At 47.8% G+C, this 19,000-nt stretch overlaps 5 protein-coding genes across 5 annotated transcripts; 3 read left to right on the forward strand and 2 right to left on the reverse strand.

Moving 5' to 3' along the window:
• Positions 1-3,227: 3,227 nt before the first annotated feature.
• Positions 3,228-7,475, forward strand: EDB82DRAFT_489665 (chitin synthase-domain-containing protein). Its single transcript, XM_025729555.2, has 2 exons — positions 3,228-6,751; positions 6,801-7,475. The coding sequence occupies exons 1-2, from the start codon at positions 3,520-3,522 to the stop codon at positions 7,235-7,237; spliced, it is 3,669 nt and encodes a 1,222-aa protein (XP_025588768.1). The 5' UTR covers positions 3,228-3,519; the 3' UTR covers positions 7,238-7,475.
• A 669-nt stretch (positions 7,476-8,144) lies between these two features.
• Positions 8,145-11,224, reverse strand: EDB82DRAFT_424821 (uncharacterized protein; the record flags this gene model as incomplete). The annotated part of the gene is made up of 4 exons (XM_025729553.1): positions 8,145-8,681; positions 8,730-10,422; positions 10,469-10,917; positions 10,973-11,224. The coding sequence occupies 4 exons, from the start codon at positions 11,222-11,224 to the stop codon at positions 8,145-8,147; spliced, it is 2,931 nt and encodes a 976-aa protein (XP_025588767.1).
• Positions 11,225-12,419: 1,195 nt separating this feature from the next.
• Positions 12,420-13,102, reverse strand: EDB82DRAFT_521260 (optic atrophy 3-like protein; the record flags this gene model as incomplete). The annotated part of the gene is made up of 2 exons (XM_025729552.1): positions 12,420-12,986; positions 13,037-13,102. 2 exons carry the CDS (start codon positions 13,100-13,102, stop codon positions 12,420-12,422), a joined length of 633 nt encoding a protein of 210 aa, XP_025588766.1.
• Positions 13,103-13,826: 724 nt separating this feature from the next.
• On the forward strand, positions 13,827-15,401 carry EDB82DRAFT_489674 (uncharacterized protein). Its single transcript, XM_025729551.2, has 2 exons — positions 13,827-14,334; positions 14,393-15,401. The coding sequence occupies exons 1-2, from the start codon at positions 14,153-14,155 to the stop codon at positions 15,027-15,029; spliced, it is 819 nt and encodes a 272-aa protein (XP_025588765.2). The 5' UTR covers positions 13,827-14,152; the 3' UTR covers positions 15,030-15,401.
• Positions 15,402-17,559: 2,158 nt separating this feature from the next.
• Positions 17,560-18,289, forward strand: EDB82DRAFT_77251 (uncharacterized protein). The gene is made up of 3 exons (XM_025729550.2): positions 17,560-17,704; positions 17,764-18,080; positions 18,137-18,289. The coding sequence occupies exons 1-3, from the start codon at positions 17,647-17,649 to the stop codon at positions 18,200-18,202; spliced, it is 441 nt and encodes a 146-aa protein (XP_025588764.1). The 5' UTR covers positions 17,560-17,646; the 3' UTR covers positions 18,203-18,289.
• The last annotated feature ends 711 nt before the right edge of the window (positions 18,290-19,000 follow it).

The following is a 19,000-nucleotide window of genomic DNA, read 5'->3' on the forward strand; positions in this document are numbered from 1 at the left end:
GCATCGTCACACAAACTACAGACAGTACTGTACCACCCCAAGTCAATGACTTGCTTGCACAAAGCAAAGCAGATCGGAGATTTCCTCCGCTGTCACCACCGAATTGGACGGGTAATCCCTCGTTGCTTTTCCTTTGTCCACAGGCTCGGGTATCCTACGTATTGCAAATAGGCACACGAGAAATGTTTTCCCAAGACTATCGCGGAAGGACGAAGGTCAATCCAAACCAAAAAAAAGTCACCGTTTGTTTGTCCTAACCTCAGACAACCCCTGCGCTTTCTAGCGGCGCAGGCTCGTCTTCCTGTTTGCTACGCGCCAAGCGCCTTGTTAAATTAGCCATCATTTCGAGATGGCCATTTCTGTATCCGGATGTACGTTGGCGTTCGGCTCTGGCGCCAAAGAGGCATCCTACAATAGTTTCCTGTCCTATGAACGATTGAAGCTTCCCTTGGTATCCCTGTCATAGCCATTATCAACTGCACTACATTTCTCGAGATGAGTATGTTGTGTACCTTTCTATACACACCAAAGCCTCTATGTGTTGGCTTTTATAATCCTGCTACGTAGTAGTTGGTTGACTAGTAGAACATCACGTTTTGATTCCTCATCTCACAAAGGCTTTCGGGGCGACGAGATTCACCGAAAGCTTTATAGGTTCGTTGAGCACCTATATAATATTCAGAGTGTTTCAACAGACGGGGCCGTTCAGATCGACTGCCGGACGGCCCCACCCTCCCGAGCCAGCCACGTCTCCAATCCGGATAACCACACTCGAAAGCATCATTTGCGATGGTAATGGTGACAGAGTTTCCAATTTGGTATGCCATACTTAACTAGGTTTCAATCTCGATATATAAGTTCTCACTTCCTTAACATCTGCCAATAATCCATCCAGTGGCAGGCAGCTCTTACATCCGCTATAAACTTGTAAGTTTCGGCCCTGGGATCATGCCTCTTTTGAATCCCGGGAACCCCACGACAATCAATGGTACTGCAACAATGCTGAAAATCTTACACATTGGTATTGACCCTTTCCATGTGAGCGATCATGACTTCCCATGGGATCCAGCCTCGGTGTGTCTGGCTGCATCATCACTGTCTTGATTCCAAACATTCTGCGAAACTTCTCGTATAAATAAATAGCAAGCTAGTGGTGTGAACGCCCACATGATGCAGTTGATCTTGCTCGTATCTCGGACTCCACGACTACCGGAGATCCACGAACTCACCTGGCTGTATGTATATCGAATAAGATACAGATGGCTAACTGAGCTCTGGTTTGATTGATATGCTACTCCGGTAGTACAAATAGGCTGAGTTATCACACAGTGGTATGTATGTTCACGTACGTACCGCACAAGGCATATCTTGCATTCTTATTTGACCAGTAAACTTGATCGTCTTCAATTAACTTTTGAGTTCACAGCCCAGCGAAGTGGAACCGCAGCCGATTCAACGGTACAAGACTCATGTTGCGGGTAACACGTGGTAACGCCATGTGTATATTGAGAAAATGCATAGTATTTGACGAAACCGAACGAGATCGTTCAAAGTCAGATACTATTTCTTCTGATGATCACAGGTTGATAATAATCAAGCCTTTGGTCAATCAGATCTGAAATTAGGAAGAATAAGATACATAACATCGTTGCAGATCATAAGCTAAAATACGTAAAACGTTCTTAATCCATACTATGCAATATGCAAAGTTGATGAGCAATGATTCATCAATCATACATACTATTGATCTGTACAGATATTTAGGTTGTTCTAACCACTGGACATTCTATTGCTTATTTGCATAATGCATAAATGCGGCGTGAGACTCTTTACACGACATGAAGAGGAAGGGAAGCTGGAATGGAAAAGGATGAGACGCTCCTATCTACTCGTCGTGGCTTATCAGCAAGGGAAAAATACATGCGGAGCAATTAGACTGAAAGGTCAGATCGGCTCGACAAGCGAGATGGCAATCAATAACTGGTCACTGACCCCTGACCTTTGCATCTTTAGAAGCTTGTTCCTGCGGATGCGGATGGAGCAGCCTGACCGCAGACAGAGCGCCCATACAGAATGACGTTGATGCATGCCATTCTTTTAGTGTGTATGTGCGTGCAATGCATGCAAGAGTTAGGTTGAGTATCGTGAAGGATTTACAGGCGTAGTTAGTCGAGTGTTGGTCTTGAATTAGCCAAGCCCTGGACTCGGAAGTGACCCTGCTCAACCAATTTATTATATATATCTCCTTTTGCTATCATGTGGCCTGACGTGAATAAATAGTAGGCAATAATAATAAGGGGCTGTCATACTTTATCAAAGCAACCCCAGAATACCTTAGTACTTAGGTACTGTTGTATCCAAACAATAGACTCGAAGCCTAAACTTGGACAAAATCGCCTGGGTTCTTGCCTTGGAACAGAAGACTCTTTCAGTATTGTGATTGAGCTGCCGGGGCAACCGCCAGGCCATTAACCCACAGAAAGAAAGCCCCTGCAAATCTCCAAGCCCAAGGGGCCACATGCCCGGACTATTTCAACTTAGCGCCATCAACTGTTGCAACCATCAGTTGAATGACTATTCTCTAATTGGCCATCGTCCGCCCCCTTCCCATGCTTCCTCTTGCTCAGATTAGCCAGACTAACGGCAAGGGAAGGAGCAACAGACCGTTGGCCGTTCAATCGCCTTCTCTCGTTCGCTCACTTTCTCTCTTCCCATCTCAACTCAACTAAACCCGTGCAGACACAACCGTTCGTTGTCGTTGTCTTCACTCGAGGGACGTTGACTCGGTCGCTTCTCATTGTATTTTGCATTCACTTTCGCTCTAACTCTCGCTCTCGTCATTGATCACGACATTTATCGCTCAGTGTCGTCCCCTGCAGTCACTGCAACAGTACTCTTTTCTACCGAGACCGAAAAACCCTGGTCGCCCCATCACGCTCGCTCGCTCGCTCTGCTCTGCTCCACGCCAGTGTTCAGACATCAACTTTCATCTATTTCAAACAGCGCCGTCTTTGTTTCATTCGATTTGACTGGATGAAAAGTATATCCAGCTGTAATCCCATTCGACTCCATGATTTTCTCTCCACACTGAACATTGACAACTCGACTCTTACGACATCCGGCCGGGCACTGCGTGCCCTGTGCTTCTTCACCTTGCTCGTTTCCTAAGAGACCTTCCCAGTTTTACAGGGATACTCCCAACTCAAACCTAATCCTCAAGAGAGGTTGTTGTAACAACCACAACACTCCCGTGAGTAACAGATCTTCTCATCGAACTTGGTTCATCACAACTCGGCTCTACATTTTTTGGTCTGCTTTGAACACACAACAGATTTTGATGTTGACCTGCCCTGACGTTGAACTTCTTATCGTCGCGTTTCCCCTTTTTTGTTGTTGATGGACAGCAACCTCACCGATAATTGCTCATTTCCTCCCTCGAATTCAAGGCGCTCGGCCTCATAACGCCTCCCACGTTTGACTTCGCGATTCAATCTATTCTAACATCATTCTGTCAGTGTAATGTCTCTTCCTGAACGGCCGGGCGCAAACCCGACCTACAACCAGCGCAATGTTTACCGCAACTCACCATCGCGACGCTCGAGACCAGTCGATATCGAGACTGGTGGTTATCATGCAGTAGACAGTCTGGCTTCACACCAACGTGGGAAATCCGGCTCCTCCTTCGCTGAGTCTATCGGTGTTAATTCGAATACAGAGAGCATGCCTCTGTCGCCCACATCCCCCGATGGTCAGCCGCGCCGCGACGGTCCAGAACAGCCTATTTCTCGGAAACGAAGTTTGATTCGCCCTGAGAGAAACCGAATTGACAGAGACCACCGGAACTACCATTACCACAAACACGCTGCTCATATGAATGTCTTACCATCATCAACAGGAAACGACCCTATCTATGAGGACTTTGAGGCATCAACAGAGCATTCCAACTCGAATTACAACGAGGGCGGCTCAGACAGTTCTCCTCGACAAAGGCGAAATGTTAGTGGGGAGCAGGAGAAGAGCGCTGCTGTTGCATCCACTGTTCCCACACCAGATCGCACAAAGTCAGGTAAGATCAAGAGAAAGTCGAGGCGCCATTCGAAGCCGCCCAAGCGAATCGAAGAGCAGCTTCGGCCACCTACTTTCTGGAATGTTTACTGCGCAATCGTTACCTTTTGGGCGCCTGGCTTCATCATGAAGTGCTGTGGTATGCCAACAAGGGCGCAGCAACGGGCTTGGCGTGAAAAGATGGGTCTCATCAGTATCATTCTCATCATTATGGCCATTGTCGGTTTCCTCACTTTTGGATTCACTGCCACCGTTTGTGGTGCTCCTCAGGAGCGATTGCGGGTCAACAAGGTTGATGGCGGCAACATGATCTTTCATGGTGTGGCCTACGACTTGTCCAAATCTCATCATCCTCCAGCACAGGGCATGCCCCTCCGGGGTGACGGGCTGGGCCCCAACGTTCTTTACGATCTTCCAGAGAAGAACGCGGGCAAAGACGGTAGCTTTTTGTTCCAGAACGTCAACGGCCGGTGCAAGGGTCTGATTACACTTGCTAAAGACTCGGATGTGCCTACAAATGACGATGGCGATCTGGCGTGGTACTTTCCTTGCAAAACCTTTAACCAGGACGGCTCAAGCAAAGTCAACACAACCACACCCTATTATTCTGGCTATGGTTGCCACACCACCCTCGACTCCCGAAACGCATTCTATCTCGACTTGAGCGGTGCTGCAGATGTCTACTTCACCTGGGATGACATAAAGAACAACTCTCGCAACCTCATCGTTTACTCTGGCAACGTCCTTGATCTCAATCTCCTCAATTGGTTCAACTCGAGTCAGGTTGATATCCCCAAGCGTTTCAAAGACCTCCGAGACAAGAACTCGGCGGTCAACAAGGCTATTCGGGGCCGTGATGTTACTCGCATGTTCCAGTCTTCCTCGGACAAAAAGTATGCGGAGTGCTTCGAAGAGATCATCAAGGTTGGCTCTGTTGACACCGAGACAATCGGTTGTATAGCCTCCAAGATTGTTCTTTACTGCGCGCTAGCTCTTATTCTATCGGTTGTTGGTGTTCGGTTTTTCTTGGCCATCATCTTCCAATGGTTCATTTGCCGGAAGTATGCGCCAACCAAGACATCCCAGAGCTCCGACCGTAGAAAGCGCAACAAGCAGATTGAGGATTGGTCAGAGGATATTTACCGCGCTCCTATCAGATTGCCAGGTGATATCGGAAGCACTGTCTACGGATCCTCTGACCGAAGCAGCAAGCGCGCATCGTTCCTCCCTACTACCTCTCGATTCTCATCTGTTGGTGGCCCCGAGATCAGAGCGCAAGGCGGGCGACGCATGCCAACAACCATGGCTAGCCAAAGTACCTCGAACCAACTACTCACACCAAACTCCATGTTCAAGCAGGGCAATGACAGCCGCGCCAGCTTCCTTCGTACCGACCCCTACTCAAGCACATCTACTGACGGCCCCGGCCCTGCTGGCTTTATTCATGATGCAGTGGTTCCTCAGCCTCCTTCTGACTGGATGCCTTTTGGTTTCCCATTGGCTCATACGATGTGCTTGGTCACGGCGTACTCTGAAGGAGAAGAGGGCATCCGAACTACTCTGGACTCGATTGCAACCACTGATTACCCCAACAGTCACAAGGTCATCGTTGTTATTTGCGATGGTATCATCAAGGGTCAAGGCGAGACCGTATCGACGCCGGACGTTTGCTTGGGTATGCTGAAGGATCACTCTATTCCTCCTGACATGGTTGAGCCGTTTTCATACGTGGCTGTTGCCAGTGGTTCCAAGCGACACAACATGGCTAAGATCTATTGTGGTTTCTATGACTATGGCAATAACTCTCGCATCCCTGCTGATCGTCAACAACGCGTGCCTATGATGGTCGTTGTCAAGTGTGGAACTCCCGACGAAGCCACCAAGTCCAAGCCTGGTAACCGTGGAAAGAGAGACAGTCAGATCATTCTCATGTCGTTCCTTCAAAAGGTCATGTTTGATGAGCGAATGACAGAACTCGAGTACGAAATGTTTAACGGCTTATGGAAGGTGACTGGCATTTCGCCAGACTACTACGAAATTATCCTCATGGTTGATGCCGACACCAAGGTATTCCCGGACAGTTTGACTCACATGATCTCTGCTATGGTCAAGGATCCTGAGATCATGGGTCTTTGCGGCGAAACCAAAATCGCCAACAAACGAGACAGCTGGGTCACAGCCATCCAAGTGTTTGAGTACTTTGTCTCCCATCATCTTGCCAAGTCTTTCGAATCTGTCTTTGGTGGTGTCACTTGCTTGCCCGGTTGTTTCTGTATGTATCGCATCAAGGCTCCCAAGGGTGGCCACAACTACTGGGTTCCCATCCTAGCCAACCCCGACATTGTTGAGCATTACTCTGAGAACGTGGTCGAGACCTTGCACGAGAAGAATCTGTATCTCCTGGGTGAGGATCGCTTCCTAACAACTCTGATGCTCCGAACGTTCCCCAAGCGGAAGCAGGTGTTCATTCCACAGGCCGTATGCAAAACAACTGTCCCCGATGAGTTCATGGTTCTCCTTTCTCAAAGACGTCGATGGATCAACTCGACTATTCACAACCTCATGGAGCTGGTTCTAGTCCGTGACCTTTGCGGTACCTTTTGTTTCTCCATGCAATTTATCATTTTCGTCGAACTGGTCGGTACTCTGGTCCTGCCCGCTGCCATCGCGTTCACCTTCTATGTTGGTAAGTAATAAGCCTTTGTTTATTCCCTCGCGTTACTAACAGGTTCTAGTTATTACCTCGATTATCCACTCACCGCCCCAAATCATCCCTCTCGTACTTTTGGGTCTGATTCTTGGTCTCCCTGGTCTTCTCGTTATCATCACAGCACACTCATGGTCCTACATTGTATGGATGCTGATCTACCTACTTGCACTGCCAATCTGGAACTTTGTCCTGCCCACCTATGCGTTCTGGAAGTTCGATGACTTTTCTTGGGGTGAAACTCGAAAAACAGCTGGCGAAAAGACCAAGAAGGCTGGTCTTGAATACGAGGGTGAGTTTGACAGCAGCAAAATTACTATGAAGCGATGGGCCGAGTTTGAGCGCGACAAGCGTTCAAGAAGTGGCTACTGGGGCTCGCGTGAGAACGTGATCGGGGGTGGTGGACAAACCTGGACAAGCCCGCCAGGTCACCAATATAATGAGGAGTATTATTCTGATGCTTAATTCTGGACGCCTTTGGCTACGGATTTAGGTATTTTGAAAACGAAGGGTATTTTTGATGATGGTATGCACGCACATATTTGTAATAAGGGGTAACATTCTTCAGGCGAAGTGTTTATGTTTTGATGCCCTAAGCGTCGGTGACAGAATCTGTTTTTGTATAGACTCAGTTGGAGATGGCGTTATGACAGCGGCTATCTGTGAATAGGAGAATCTGATTTTTTTTTAAAAAATAAAAAAACAATAACTCTATGTGTGATATACCTATGTTTGAGTCAACCACCGATAATTTTGTAGAACAAGCCAGCCTTGGGATAATTGCAATGCCCTTGTCGTGCGTATTCTGTGGCTTGACTGTTGCATTCGGATCTCATAAGGAACAACTTGAGTTAGCGACGCCGATGAGCATCTCTTACCGACGTTGTTTGGTCGGGTGTTTTCCCCTATCTCCTTAATGGCAATATGACGGGCACATCCTCGTTCACCTGGAAAGCTGCTTACAAGATGAATGTTGTCATCGTAGGCACTAGTGATATATAGAGACCAGAGTCGACGGAGGATTGGTAGTGATGAATGGCAAGATGGTAGACTAGTTACCATATTCAGGTCCTGCGCGAAACAAGGTGAATAACTGTTATACAATAGATAGATAAATGCTTAAACTCCCTATTTTCATATGCCAAAGTACTTCCGGAACAGTTGCCATTAAAGGTGGTTGGGCCCAAAGCAAAAGAAAACTCGGCCAAACCCAAACTCCAATCCGCCATGCATGTTGCGCAACGCCTACAGGTCGTGAAAACCAAAACGACTCTGTGCAATAACCCTACATGAAATGCATCATTTGTTCATGATGGTCATCAACAAGAAATTAACAAACGCCTCGCTCTGCTCATGCCGTTTCATGACTCCTTCACTTCTTGGATGGGTCTACATCTTCACCAAGTTCCCAAGGCTTGCGAGGATCGACATAGGTCGAAATTCGCTGATCACCCCATCGAGCTCCAACAGTCACCCAAACATGCTTCTGTGGTGCGTGGCTGCTGATAGTTTCTCTGTGCCCGCCCCAGCGGAGACGAGACTCTCGACTCATTTGACTGTTTCCTAGGCCCTCGTTCATGACCCATTCCCTCACTACATCCCTTATGAATGAAATCTTCCTGCGAAAGTCATTTGCAGCGGGAATGCCCTGCAACTCAGGGGCAATTTCAAGACGCGTGCGCGCTGGCGCCTTGGCCGAACGAACACTAGCAGTACGAGTAGCTGAAGGCTTATGGAAATTCAATAGTGTTTGCAAAGGATAAGACAGCATCGCACGGTCATCAAGAGCAGCGGCACCAATAGTACCGGTTGCAGCAAGTCTCTCTGCAGCATCCTGAGGGAGATGCCAGAAGTGACACCAGTGTCCCTGAGCATCGAGAACGATCTTTGTGTGGTCGGGAAAGTTGAACTACGCTGGTTAGTACATTGTGGATTTCTCTTATACAGCATCACTTACTTGGAGGTGCCCATCACAGAAGACCCAGCATCCAACATCTCCAAAGCGCTGGTAGAATGTGACCAACTCAGCCACTGTGCCCTTTTGTCCTGGTGATATGGCACCAGCTGGGTCTGTCTCTTCAACGGGCGCAACGTCGTCCCGTCCATATGCAATCATATAGTTGGCAAACTTCTTCCAAAGGATAATTCTTTCGCGCTTTCGATGTTGGAAGATGTCTTTACCCGGCTGCATCTTGCCAGCAGTCCCATCCTCATTCACCGACACGCGGAATTGCTCAGGAGAAACAACCACTTCTGAAAGTCCACCTTCACCGTTGTTCTCAAAGAACTTGATAGGCTCAGTCATGGGCAGAGGTTGGCTTCTATCCTCGTAAGTCTCATCCTCACGTCGAACAATGTGCCTCTCTGCACCACGGATGAACACTCCGGCGGGAGGGAGCAAGGCTGCCTTGCCGTTTTCCGTAGTAGGGATATCACGAAGAATGCATCCAACGCTACCATCATTCAGGATATATCCCAGACCAAACTTGTTGGTGTAGTCAACCCACTTCACGACTACATGAGGATGAGGCGGTGTGACAGACGTCGACTTGACAATAGCAGTCGACCTCGAGTTAAGAGCTCGTTCCAGTTCTTTGTCCAGGGCTCGTAAACGATCCAATATCATATCAGGTTTGGTACCCGAAATTCTAGATTGTCGTTCGGATACACCAAATAATGTTGCAGGGCGCATCCCACTGGCCTCTTTCTTGGGTGGTGCGGCTGGCGCAGGAGGAGCGGTAGTCGCTGGAGCAGATGCCTGACGGTCGAGCGTGGGTCTCTCAGATAGTTGTCGTTCTGGGGGTTGTTGAGAGGCTGCTCTGACCGGAGGTGCCGATCGAGTAGAAGTTCGCAGACTTTTGCCAGCAGATTCGCTGGTTGCCCTCGGGGGGGCTTCGTGGGGTAGCTCTCTCCTTGTCCTCGTTCGTACGCTCTGAGAGGCCGAAAGCGCAGGTTCCGGAGCTGGACGCGGCTTCACAGGAGGCGCAGGCCCGGCAGGTCTGTGTTGCAATCTTTGTTGCGCAGCGAAGCTCTGTGGTGGTTGGCGCAGTAGGCCTACTGGCGCTCTTTGGCTGGTAGACAAAGGATCCTCAGTCGCAATGCTTGCCTGGGCCGCTATCGATGCTGTATACCTGGCCTTGATCTGCTGTTGTTCCTTGAGCCATTCTTCAAAGGGTCTGTACACAATGCCTTCCTCAAGTGGAATCAAGGGAGTCAAGCCAGCCTTCTCTTCGGCAGCCATTTCTTTCCAGGTCTGCGTGTGAACAACCTGTACAGGGGCGAAAGGACCAATACCACAGTCCCGACACATATCCTTGAAATTTCTGTAAGATTGTGCTTGAAGTGAGCTGTTCATGCGTGTGGCGTAGAACTCTTCACGCTCTGGTGGAACTTCCCTCAACCGAGAAGTCATCTCTGCTTCGGTAGGCATATAGCCACATGTGAAGAAAGGGTGCTGAATGATCTCTTCCGGTTCCGGTCGACTTTCAGCATCCTGAAGCATATTGGCAACTAGCTCCTTAGCTTCTTGGCTAATATATCTTCGAGATGTCTCTGCAGACGGCCAATCGTAATCCCTCTCTCGAGCTCGGCGGTAAATTTCATCCGTAGTCGAAGATTGAAAGGGCGGTTTCGAGGTGAACATGGCAAACCTTGCAGTGTTAGCTTTGTACGTGACTAGAAACCCTTTAGTCTTACATGATGATGCCCAAACTCCAGATATCAACCATGTGGTCGTGGCCCTTCTTTCCCTTCTCGAGAATTTCAGGAGCGATGTAGTTTGGTGTTCCGCAGAGAGTTGTTCGACGAATGGTGTGCATATCTCTACCGGTCACTAGAAGAGCGGCAAGTCCAAAATCGCCAATCTTTGCGTTCATATGGGAGTCAAGGAAGATGTTTCCCATCTTGAGATCACGGTGAATGATGCCTTTGTTGTGCATATACTTGATCGCGCCAGCGATTTGGACCGAGTAGAAGCGGACCTCAGGCTCGGTGAGTCCTTTCCTTCGCTTCACCATATCCATCAAGGAACCATTGGGGCACAATTCGAGAATCAGGTAGGTGCACTTTTCGTATGAGAAGGCCCGCAGAAACTGGACAACATTCTTATGCTTCATCTTGGAATGGATTTGAAGCTCGGTTTGAAACTGGACGCGTTAGATTAAGCTGCTTGCCTTCCACTTCCCACCCTATTTCACGTACCTTCTGCTCCATCTTGGGAGGCATGTGGCTTTTGACAATCTTGAGGGCAAATCGCTGCTTTGTGGGGAGCAGCTGGCCGCTGTAGCAAACAGCAAATCCACCCTTTCCAAGTATCTTGCCAACCTGGTAGGTTGCTCCATCAGGTCGATCGGCACTTGGTGGTTCTGGAACTTCTGTCGGGGGAGGAGGAGGGTGTTCCTTCTCCTTGACAGCCTTGAGCTGTGCAGCGGTTTTCGTTTTGATGTCGGCCATTTTCGGTACGCGTTGGACGTTGGCGTCCCTTGGAGACAAAGCGTCTAGATCTACGCCGCCTCGGGGCACTAGCCTATGGGCCATTACTATGAAGACACTCTCTGATGCTGGTTGCCGGATGCTGAAAGGGTCGTCGATAAATCGTGGTCAGGGTGACGAGCAAGTTGTGAGGTTAGCAACCGCGTTGAGGAATCGCGAGCGTCAGACTACAGGAGACAATTAGCGACGGGCGCAAAGCGAGTCTAGATTTGATAATTGTGTGTATGGGTCTGAAGGATACGTGACAGTAAGCCTGAACAAGGGGATGAAACTCACAAGACTCGCGACGACAACATGCAAGGTAAGGAACGATCTTGGCCTGCTCGCAAAACAGAACAAAGGACATTAAGCAATAATGAATCTGAGGCGACGCCTTTTATAAGCCTGCGGGTTAGTATCTGCGAGAAGCAACCGAAGAATGAAGCTGGACGAAGAAAAGTCAAAGGTCCTGAAGCCACAATCGGTTGAGTTGGTTTGTGTACTTTCTCGGAGGACTGTTGCCGTTGACAACCAAATTTGCCCAGTGGAGCATGACCAGCCAATGAAATAACATCACACTTTCTACTACCCAATCAGAGAAATATCATCTCTCAAGGATGTGACTGTCTTGTGTCCGTATTTGTTTGGCCTTAGTTTATGGTAATAGGGCGGTCAATTGACTTCGAAGTGCTCTAATGTCTCTTCAAAAAGACAAAACAAGTTAGTCATTCTACAACATCTTTAACCGGCTCTTTGCTTGTTTGTTTGTTTGTTTTTGTATCTTAAGCTTACATCTTAAGGTTTCTGCTGTCCCCTAGCCAGCCAATATTGACTTGATTGAATCAATTTTCGTATTGTTGTGCATGTCTATCGTAAGTCTAGTAAGTCGTGGCTGTCTAATTCATCGGAGAAGAGGTGGTATATAAAAATAAGGGTATCCATAAGGTCATAAATACCCGAGTAAACCAGACATGATTTATCGATTTGCTTCAATTTTGATGGCGAGTCTCTCCCGGGTATTCGAATTCCAAGGTCGTTGCATTTTCTTATCAACAAGTTTCCTATCGAATCTGATCTTTCTCGTCTGCAGGGAGCTCCGTTGAGTTGCAACCTATCTGGTTATAGATCACGGTTGTACTCTACCCAGAGGCTTCTGCTCGATTTTAGTTTCGATGCATCATAAGGCTTGCAACGTTGGGAGCAAGGGTTGCTTCGTCTTGGGATCTTTGAGCCCACGCAGGGCTTCTTCGAGACTCTCATATCGTTCCTTCTGCTTCTTTTCCGCCTCTTCAAGCTCCTCCTCCCTCTTCCTGAGCTCTTCTAACTTTTGGTCCAGCTCTTCTATCCGTATTTTATTGATATCAGGCTTCTTCGATGTCCTCCAGGTTTCGTAGACAATAAGAGCGATGGCCACCGAAAGAATGAAGGCATCGCCAATAACGTCGGCGAACAAATCCACTGCCTTGTTTTCTGGCAGCGATCTAAATTTTCGTCGCCAGATGTTTTGAAAGGTTAAACCGCTCTTGATAATTTCTGGCTTCTGCTTAAGTTGATCTTCGCGTTTCTGCTGCTCTTCCGTTTTGACTGTCGGTGCTGCGGCTAATTCCTTTGCTCTTCGCTCCGCTTCTGGGTCTCGCAATAACGCAACCGACATCCGCATGTTCAATTGATGCATGTATTGTCCATAACGGGCAGCGAATGCTCGGAATCGAGGGTGATCGTGAGCTTGAGCCTTTATGTGGTTCTGTTGCGTTGTCAGTCTGTCATCTCCATACGGGAAACCAAAGTTCGTACCGCGCCATACTTGGAGACATGCCTCACTAGCAGTGATGCAAGCTTGAAGAGGGGAAGAGGAACCATGGTTGATGGTGGTTTGGGAAGTCTTGGCTCCAGGATGAATAGCTGCTTGTGCCAAGTTGGTTTAACTAGATGTTGAATATTTGGTGGTGGTGGTGGGGCTTTCACGATAGAGGGTCGTCGATCATTAATTGATCAATTGGCGCTTCAAAGCATGTGAAACGTCCAACGCTAAACAAGGTCAAAGATATTATTAGTAATGTTAAAAACCAGCGGAATTGCATATCAACAGTGAGGGCATTGCAACATTAAGTACTACACCTCAGTAGATATTTAAGCTTAATGGACTGCCGTCCCCGGAACCGTGATGTTCCGCGCTGACGTTGAAGAAACTACTAGTCTAGAATAGTTACCAGCAAGCTCCCAAACCTTTAACTGGTTCATGGGATATCTTAGCGTTTTGGCCTACTAATCTGTGCAGTCACTTCCTAACTAGCAGGAACTGTTCAAGGTGGAGAAACTGCCGCATCTTATTGCACTTCCAGAAATAGTAAATTTGAGTCGCTAATTACCATTAGAGATATCAGAAAACTTGGCTAGCAGATGTACAAAATACTCAATTGATGAGTTAGTCTATATCACCTTATTAGAGCCGGTATTTGAGTCGCCTGTTTTCAGTATCCCGAGCTTAGAGCCTATTTTTATTATCAGCAGCTACCGGGTAGCAGAAAAGTTAGCATCCCAAGTCTTAGTATATAAAAATAAGTAGCATGCATCTGACCCCGAAGTGCAGTTTTGTGCTGTCTAGGAGCCATAGTCTAAAGGGCATAAACTGACCTACTAATTTTGTCTTTATGTTTCCAGCGGCTAATTTTTCTGATACCCTGAGGCCCAGTTACCCTGCCACTATCTATAAAAGCAGGTAGGAGCACTTTCACTTACATACTATCTAAACCACAGTTTTGAACTTCTTAGCCATGTACTTTGCTTTCTGTAAGGTATTTATGCCGTGGGGTATTCCTTAGTTAGGTTCGTACGTGGTAATATGTAGGAGACGCTCCGAGCCTGTGTTGTGTGTCTGATTAGGTCGTTCCTTCCGCATCACCTTCCATAATGCAATATCTTCATGTCATTCGATGTCCGCATCAACACTCATTGTCACCCATTTTCTCCACTCCATGCGAAGCTGTCACCTCTTCACTTCGCGTCAAAGGTTCGGCCAATAATGTTTTCATCATCCTTGCGAAGTCGAAAAGAATGGGCTGCGGTGGTTCCCTCCCTCAAGGCGAGCTCATCTATTTGGAGAGGTCTGTAAGCGATGTGATCAATCTACAAGTTACGCAAAATGCTCACATATCTTGAAGAAACTACGCTGGAAGCATGTGATATCACATTTCCCATCACTGCATCCAACACCACTACTTCTGATTTCAAGGTGATACTCTCGTCCCCGTCTGAGCTCCAGTCTCAAGAGGGAAAGGCGCGTGTCGAAAGGCTGTTCTTGATGCAAGGGGGAGAGCATGTCGCTGTGATATTGCTCTTGGATGGTGAGGATTCAATGTTGGGCTTTTCCAACGTCCAAGCTGAGTATGTGATACACTCATGTGTTGGTGTTGATATTCATACTGACTGGTTGCTCTCAAGATGGCTATGTTGGGACTATGCTATGCCGATGATCCCTATCACTACAATCAAGACCTTGCCAGTCTGTCTCGAATCACTTCAACAAGACTATAGCAAAGAAAGTTCCCAGCCTGATACCGATGCAAACATCGCCAGTCGAGACCTGCTGCGTTGGTGTGTCTGTGGGAAACCGCTATCAAGAGATCAAGTCAATATCTTGACGGAAATCACATCTGGGTTTGGGGATCTTGGCGGCCGTTCTTCTCTTCTAAATGGTCGGGCTGTTATCCGTGAATACCTGGGTAATGAAGATGGTGGACGACTTCTATCATTTCTTACCAATGACTTTTCCAAGACTCAAGGTTAAGCCTGACCATAAAATGCATACGATTTGCAATAGAGAAAAGAATATGCAGGGCAACTGTTGGCTGATACCCATACCAAGGCACCGGGCAGTAACGCTGTACCGGACGATTGGGATGCATCGATGGATATAGCATGATCATCGTCTAATGCAGAATAGAATCTTCCCAACAATTGTTTAAGTTGATCATCCACCCAAGGGCTCGGGTCATGAATCCCTGAAACCAGTGGTGCTGTAAAGTCATCCGAGGCAAAAGCGCCAGGAACAAGCCACAGCGACTACAAGCTTGATAGATTGCATGGCTAACCACTCACAATGGTTCGACAGAAAGAGTCGGTGGAAGGAAACAGTCACAATTTCAAAGTCTTCGATTCGCCAACCGTTCTTGGGACAAGGTAACAATGGATCAACATCTATCCACCTGGTAACGCGGAGTGATACGTATGGGGCTGGCTTACTGGTTAGTGGGTCGATGAGCCAACCAGAGCGACTTTGCAACCGCCGGGCGAGTTCAACCACATTGCGAATTGGGCTTGTATGCTGGTGGCAGGCCTCAGGATTGAATAATCACGCACTATCGGACGAGCCGATACTTTCGCTTGCACGTTTGGGGGCAAATCACACAAGCTGTCGTATTGACTGGTACGGTGACTGAGTAAAAACCAAGCCGCTATTATCTGAAGTGGCATGAGCTGAGTGATAAGTGTCACTAGTTCGACGTTGCGGTCAGGAAGTAAGAACGACGTTATCTATTTCAAGCGATGTAAAATGGTGTTGGAGTTGTGGTTAACAACAAGCGCTCGATCCAAACATTCAAGATCTCTACCAGCGAACAAAGAAAGTTTGTTTCGAGAAGCGCTTTCAGCTGGGGGCGGAGTGTCTCATATATCCATACATTGTTGGACTGCCGACCAACGTGTAATCTGAAGTCGACCAACACCAGATCTCCCCCGGATCCCCATCGGTCGGAGTTTGTTGGACAGGCGTGCTTCTGTGATGTATATCATCACTGGCACAAGCAGCAATGGTATAAAAAAAGAATCCATCCTGCAAGCAGCGGTTACATGAACAGGGATCAGAAAGAAATGGTGGGCGGGTGGAGGGAAAACCGGGGTCAGGGGTCTTCATCGTCCAGCAGCAAGCCAAAACATTACAAGCATCAGTTGTCCCAGCAGATGCTTCATGTGCTATAATCTACTGTCTCATGAGCTGCAATTGGTATTAGCCAAACATCAGAGGTTCATCCCATCCCGGAAAAAGACAGGCTGAAAACTCTGTCAAGTGAAATGAAGCTCATCAAAGGAAATAATAGAGCAATAAGCTCATCGTCCCTCTCAGATCGAGTTATTCCCTCGTCTATCCAGGGCATGCTTTAGCTTGCTGCACCAACCCTCGACCCCTGCTCCATCTCTCTCTACCCGCCCATGCTTCTTGATCGCACATGGCTGCTAAGCACGCCCATTGGCTTTGGCTCTGACATCTAACCGCCCAGGTCAACACCAATTACCAGCCTCCCCTCCACTACGACCGGCGAGGTTATCGATATTCGGCCACGCCTACTACCCAAATGTCCAATCACCAAGCTTCAGAGCTGTTAGCACCCGCTTTAGCTCCAAGCTGATGGGATGTCGGACTGTGACGAGCCGCTGTATCGCATAACTTAAACATCCTAGTCTAGCTCTTTTCTCCGCCTCTACAACGCACCGCCTGTCTTCAACCAGGGCGCTTGCTTGCCTGTGAGGCGAATGCCTCAAAAGATGGACCCAAGAAATGGCGTGGCTCGTGGCCCTACGGTCCATGTTGACCCTGGCTCATATGTAGATGACTGCGTTGCATTGGCCTAGAATTTCGATGCTAAGAGAGAGGCGCATTTTCGCTGTCGTCGTCGATTTTCTTGGCCTTTTCTTAAAAGTCTCAGGCTGCCCTCCCCTTCCCACTCCCTGGTCCATCTTGAAAACGTCGTAACGTCTCAGAAAACTCCTGAGTATCATCGCCTCAACTACTCATACAATCTTGCAACTACAATACCCGGGACAAGACGAAGCCGTGACTTGATGAGACAGATACGGCCTTGAAACTATCGCCACCATCCTTCCCAGAGACAACCAAACCGAAACTATTATACAATGTTGTGTGCATGCTAGAAAGTCGAGAGCGTGGATCTGCCAACCAACTTCCGCGACACCATCGGCTTCACAACCATCCGTTAACATATCGTCTCACGCCAGCGTCTCAAAGCTCAAGTATCCGCTTGATCCACATTATCTTGGCCAACCTCAACCTCAACCTTAACGCATCGTTATATCCATCAAGGGCCCTTCTCTCAGTTGATATTACCTGCCCTTCGCCCTTTTATCGTCTTTGTCCGATCATTCGCTTCTTTCTGTCTGCTGGTCTGACAGTTACCTTTCGTTTAATACTTTTCTTTTATTCTTTCGTTTGTTAATTCTTTTCGCCGCTGGCCGGTCTGTAATACCATATCAATACCAAGCCCGGACAGCAGTGTTGGAGCAGCAATACGAATAGACGACAATTCAACGAAAGACGCAAGGAAACAGGCAATCGGCAAAGAAAGAGCAAGGCAACTTAATTTGGACTCAACAATCATCCATCATCCATCATGGGAAAACTCATCAAGAACCACTGGGCCCGCCTCATCATTTTGAGTGCTGCAGCCTGTAAGTTTATTCTTTTATGAAAAGATGACTCCCAACGTTTACTAACTCTGTTCCTCCAGACCAAGTCTTGGCTGCCATCGAGTGCTTCTTCTGGCCCAAGATCTTCTGGGACTTCCTCACACGCTCTCTAGACGGCGCAGTAAAACCTGTTCCGGCTTTGCAGATAATAAATCTGATCATGGGACTGGCCATGCTATGTCTTGAATGGCCTCTTAATTTCGTCGCTGGTTCTGCCCTTCATCGCTCATTGGAGTTCCGCCTGGCCATCATTCCGCTCACGGCACTCAGTGCTGCTCTCATTTACCAAGGCACAAACTCTGCTATCTACTACCTCATTGGCATGGTCGTATATTTCTGGGGTTACAGTGAAGGAGAGGTGAGTTTTGACTACTATAGCAAGAAGCTCAACTCGAACTAACGTACTTTGTCTAGATGATATGTGCAAAGCCTTGGACACTACCCACTCGTGGACGCAGCGGCGGAGCATCTCGTGCATAGTCGCGACTTCCCACCATGAATGTATTATACATATACATACTACAATATACAGGCGAGGTACAGAAAGAATTCTTGACTGAACATCTTCTGGGCTTCGATTTTCTCAGGAACGATGCACTACACATATACCCTTTGCGGCGTTTGGCGATCTTATGATATATACGACTACCAGTACTACACGCTGTGCGAGTCATCTTGCATCGATGAGGTGGACTGGGTCTTGATTTGATTTTTGGTATTATATTGGCATAACCAGCGTGGTGACGTTGGTGGAGGATATTGGGATAGCAAAGACATTATTCGCCGTCGATTCTTGAGGAACGTCGTGTGGTCGGGAGGCGAGGCACTGGGAAGGACACCACATTCACTGGCTCTAGAGATTTCGATAGAGCCTTTCATAACTCCTGGGCTAATCAGCCTACCGAAAAAAAAAAATAGAACCTAATACTATCAAAATATTTTCAAAGTTCTCACGTGTACCTGACCGTTGTTTGGCTGTTTTACGGCTGTTTCCCGAGAAGCCAAGCCGGAAAGACGCCAGCCGTGATGTTTAAAACGCAGTGAAACGGCCAGGGCCCTCATAAGTGAATCGAAACTGGATCTGTTTACACATACTTTGCCAAGATGCTGTGTTGGGCGCAATTTCCGAAACACCCCTTGTCGGATCTATTAACATCGTTATAGCAGCTGCTATATAGCGCTGTTATTTCAATAAGAGCAAGATAGGTAGTTTATAACCAGGAACGTGCATGGATCATGTTCACCTGCGAAAAGTGCAACCTGCGTGACCAGTGTAGA

Source organism: Fusarium venenatum (assembly GCF_020744135.1).
Source record: "Fusarium venenatum strain MPI-CAGE-CH-0201 chromosome Unknown EDB82scaffold_1, whole genome shotgun sequence".
NCBI lineage: Eukaryota > Fungi > Ascomycota > Sordariomycetes > Hypocreales > Nectriaceae > Fusarium > Fusarium venenatum.

Coding starts and splice junctions, on each gene's coding strand:
- EDB82DRAFT_489665 (XM_025729555.2), top strand. CDS start 3,520: ATGTCTCTTCCTGAACGGCCGGGCGCAAACCCGACCTACAACCAGCGC. Junction 6,752..6,800: donor CGCGTTCACCTTCTATGTTG/GTAAGTAATAAG, acceptor AACAGGTTCTAG/TTATTACCTCGATTATCCAC.
- EDB82DRAFT_489674 (XM_025729551.2), top strand. CDS start 14,153: ATGCAATATCTTCATGTCATTCGATGTCCGCATCAACACTCATTGTCA. Junction 14,335..14,392: donor CTCCCTCAAGGCGAGCTCAT/CTATTTGGAGAG, acceptor CAAAATGCTCAC/ATATCTTGAAGAAACTACGC.
- EDB82DRAFT_77251 (XM_025729550.2), top strand. CDS start 17,647: ATGGGAAAACTCATCAAGAACCACTGGGCCCGCCTCATCATTTTGAGT. Junction 17,705..17,763: donor CATTTTGAGTGCTGCAGCCT/GTAAGTTTATTC, acceptor CTGTTCCTCCAG/ACCAAGTCTTGGCTGCCATC. Junction 18,081..18,136: donor GGGGTTACAGTGAAGGAGAG/GTGAGTTTTGAC, acceptor TACTTTGTCTAG/ATGATATGTGCAAAGCCTTG.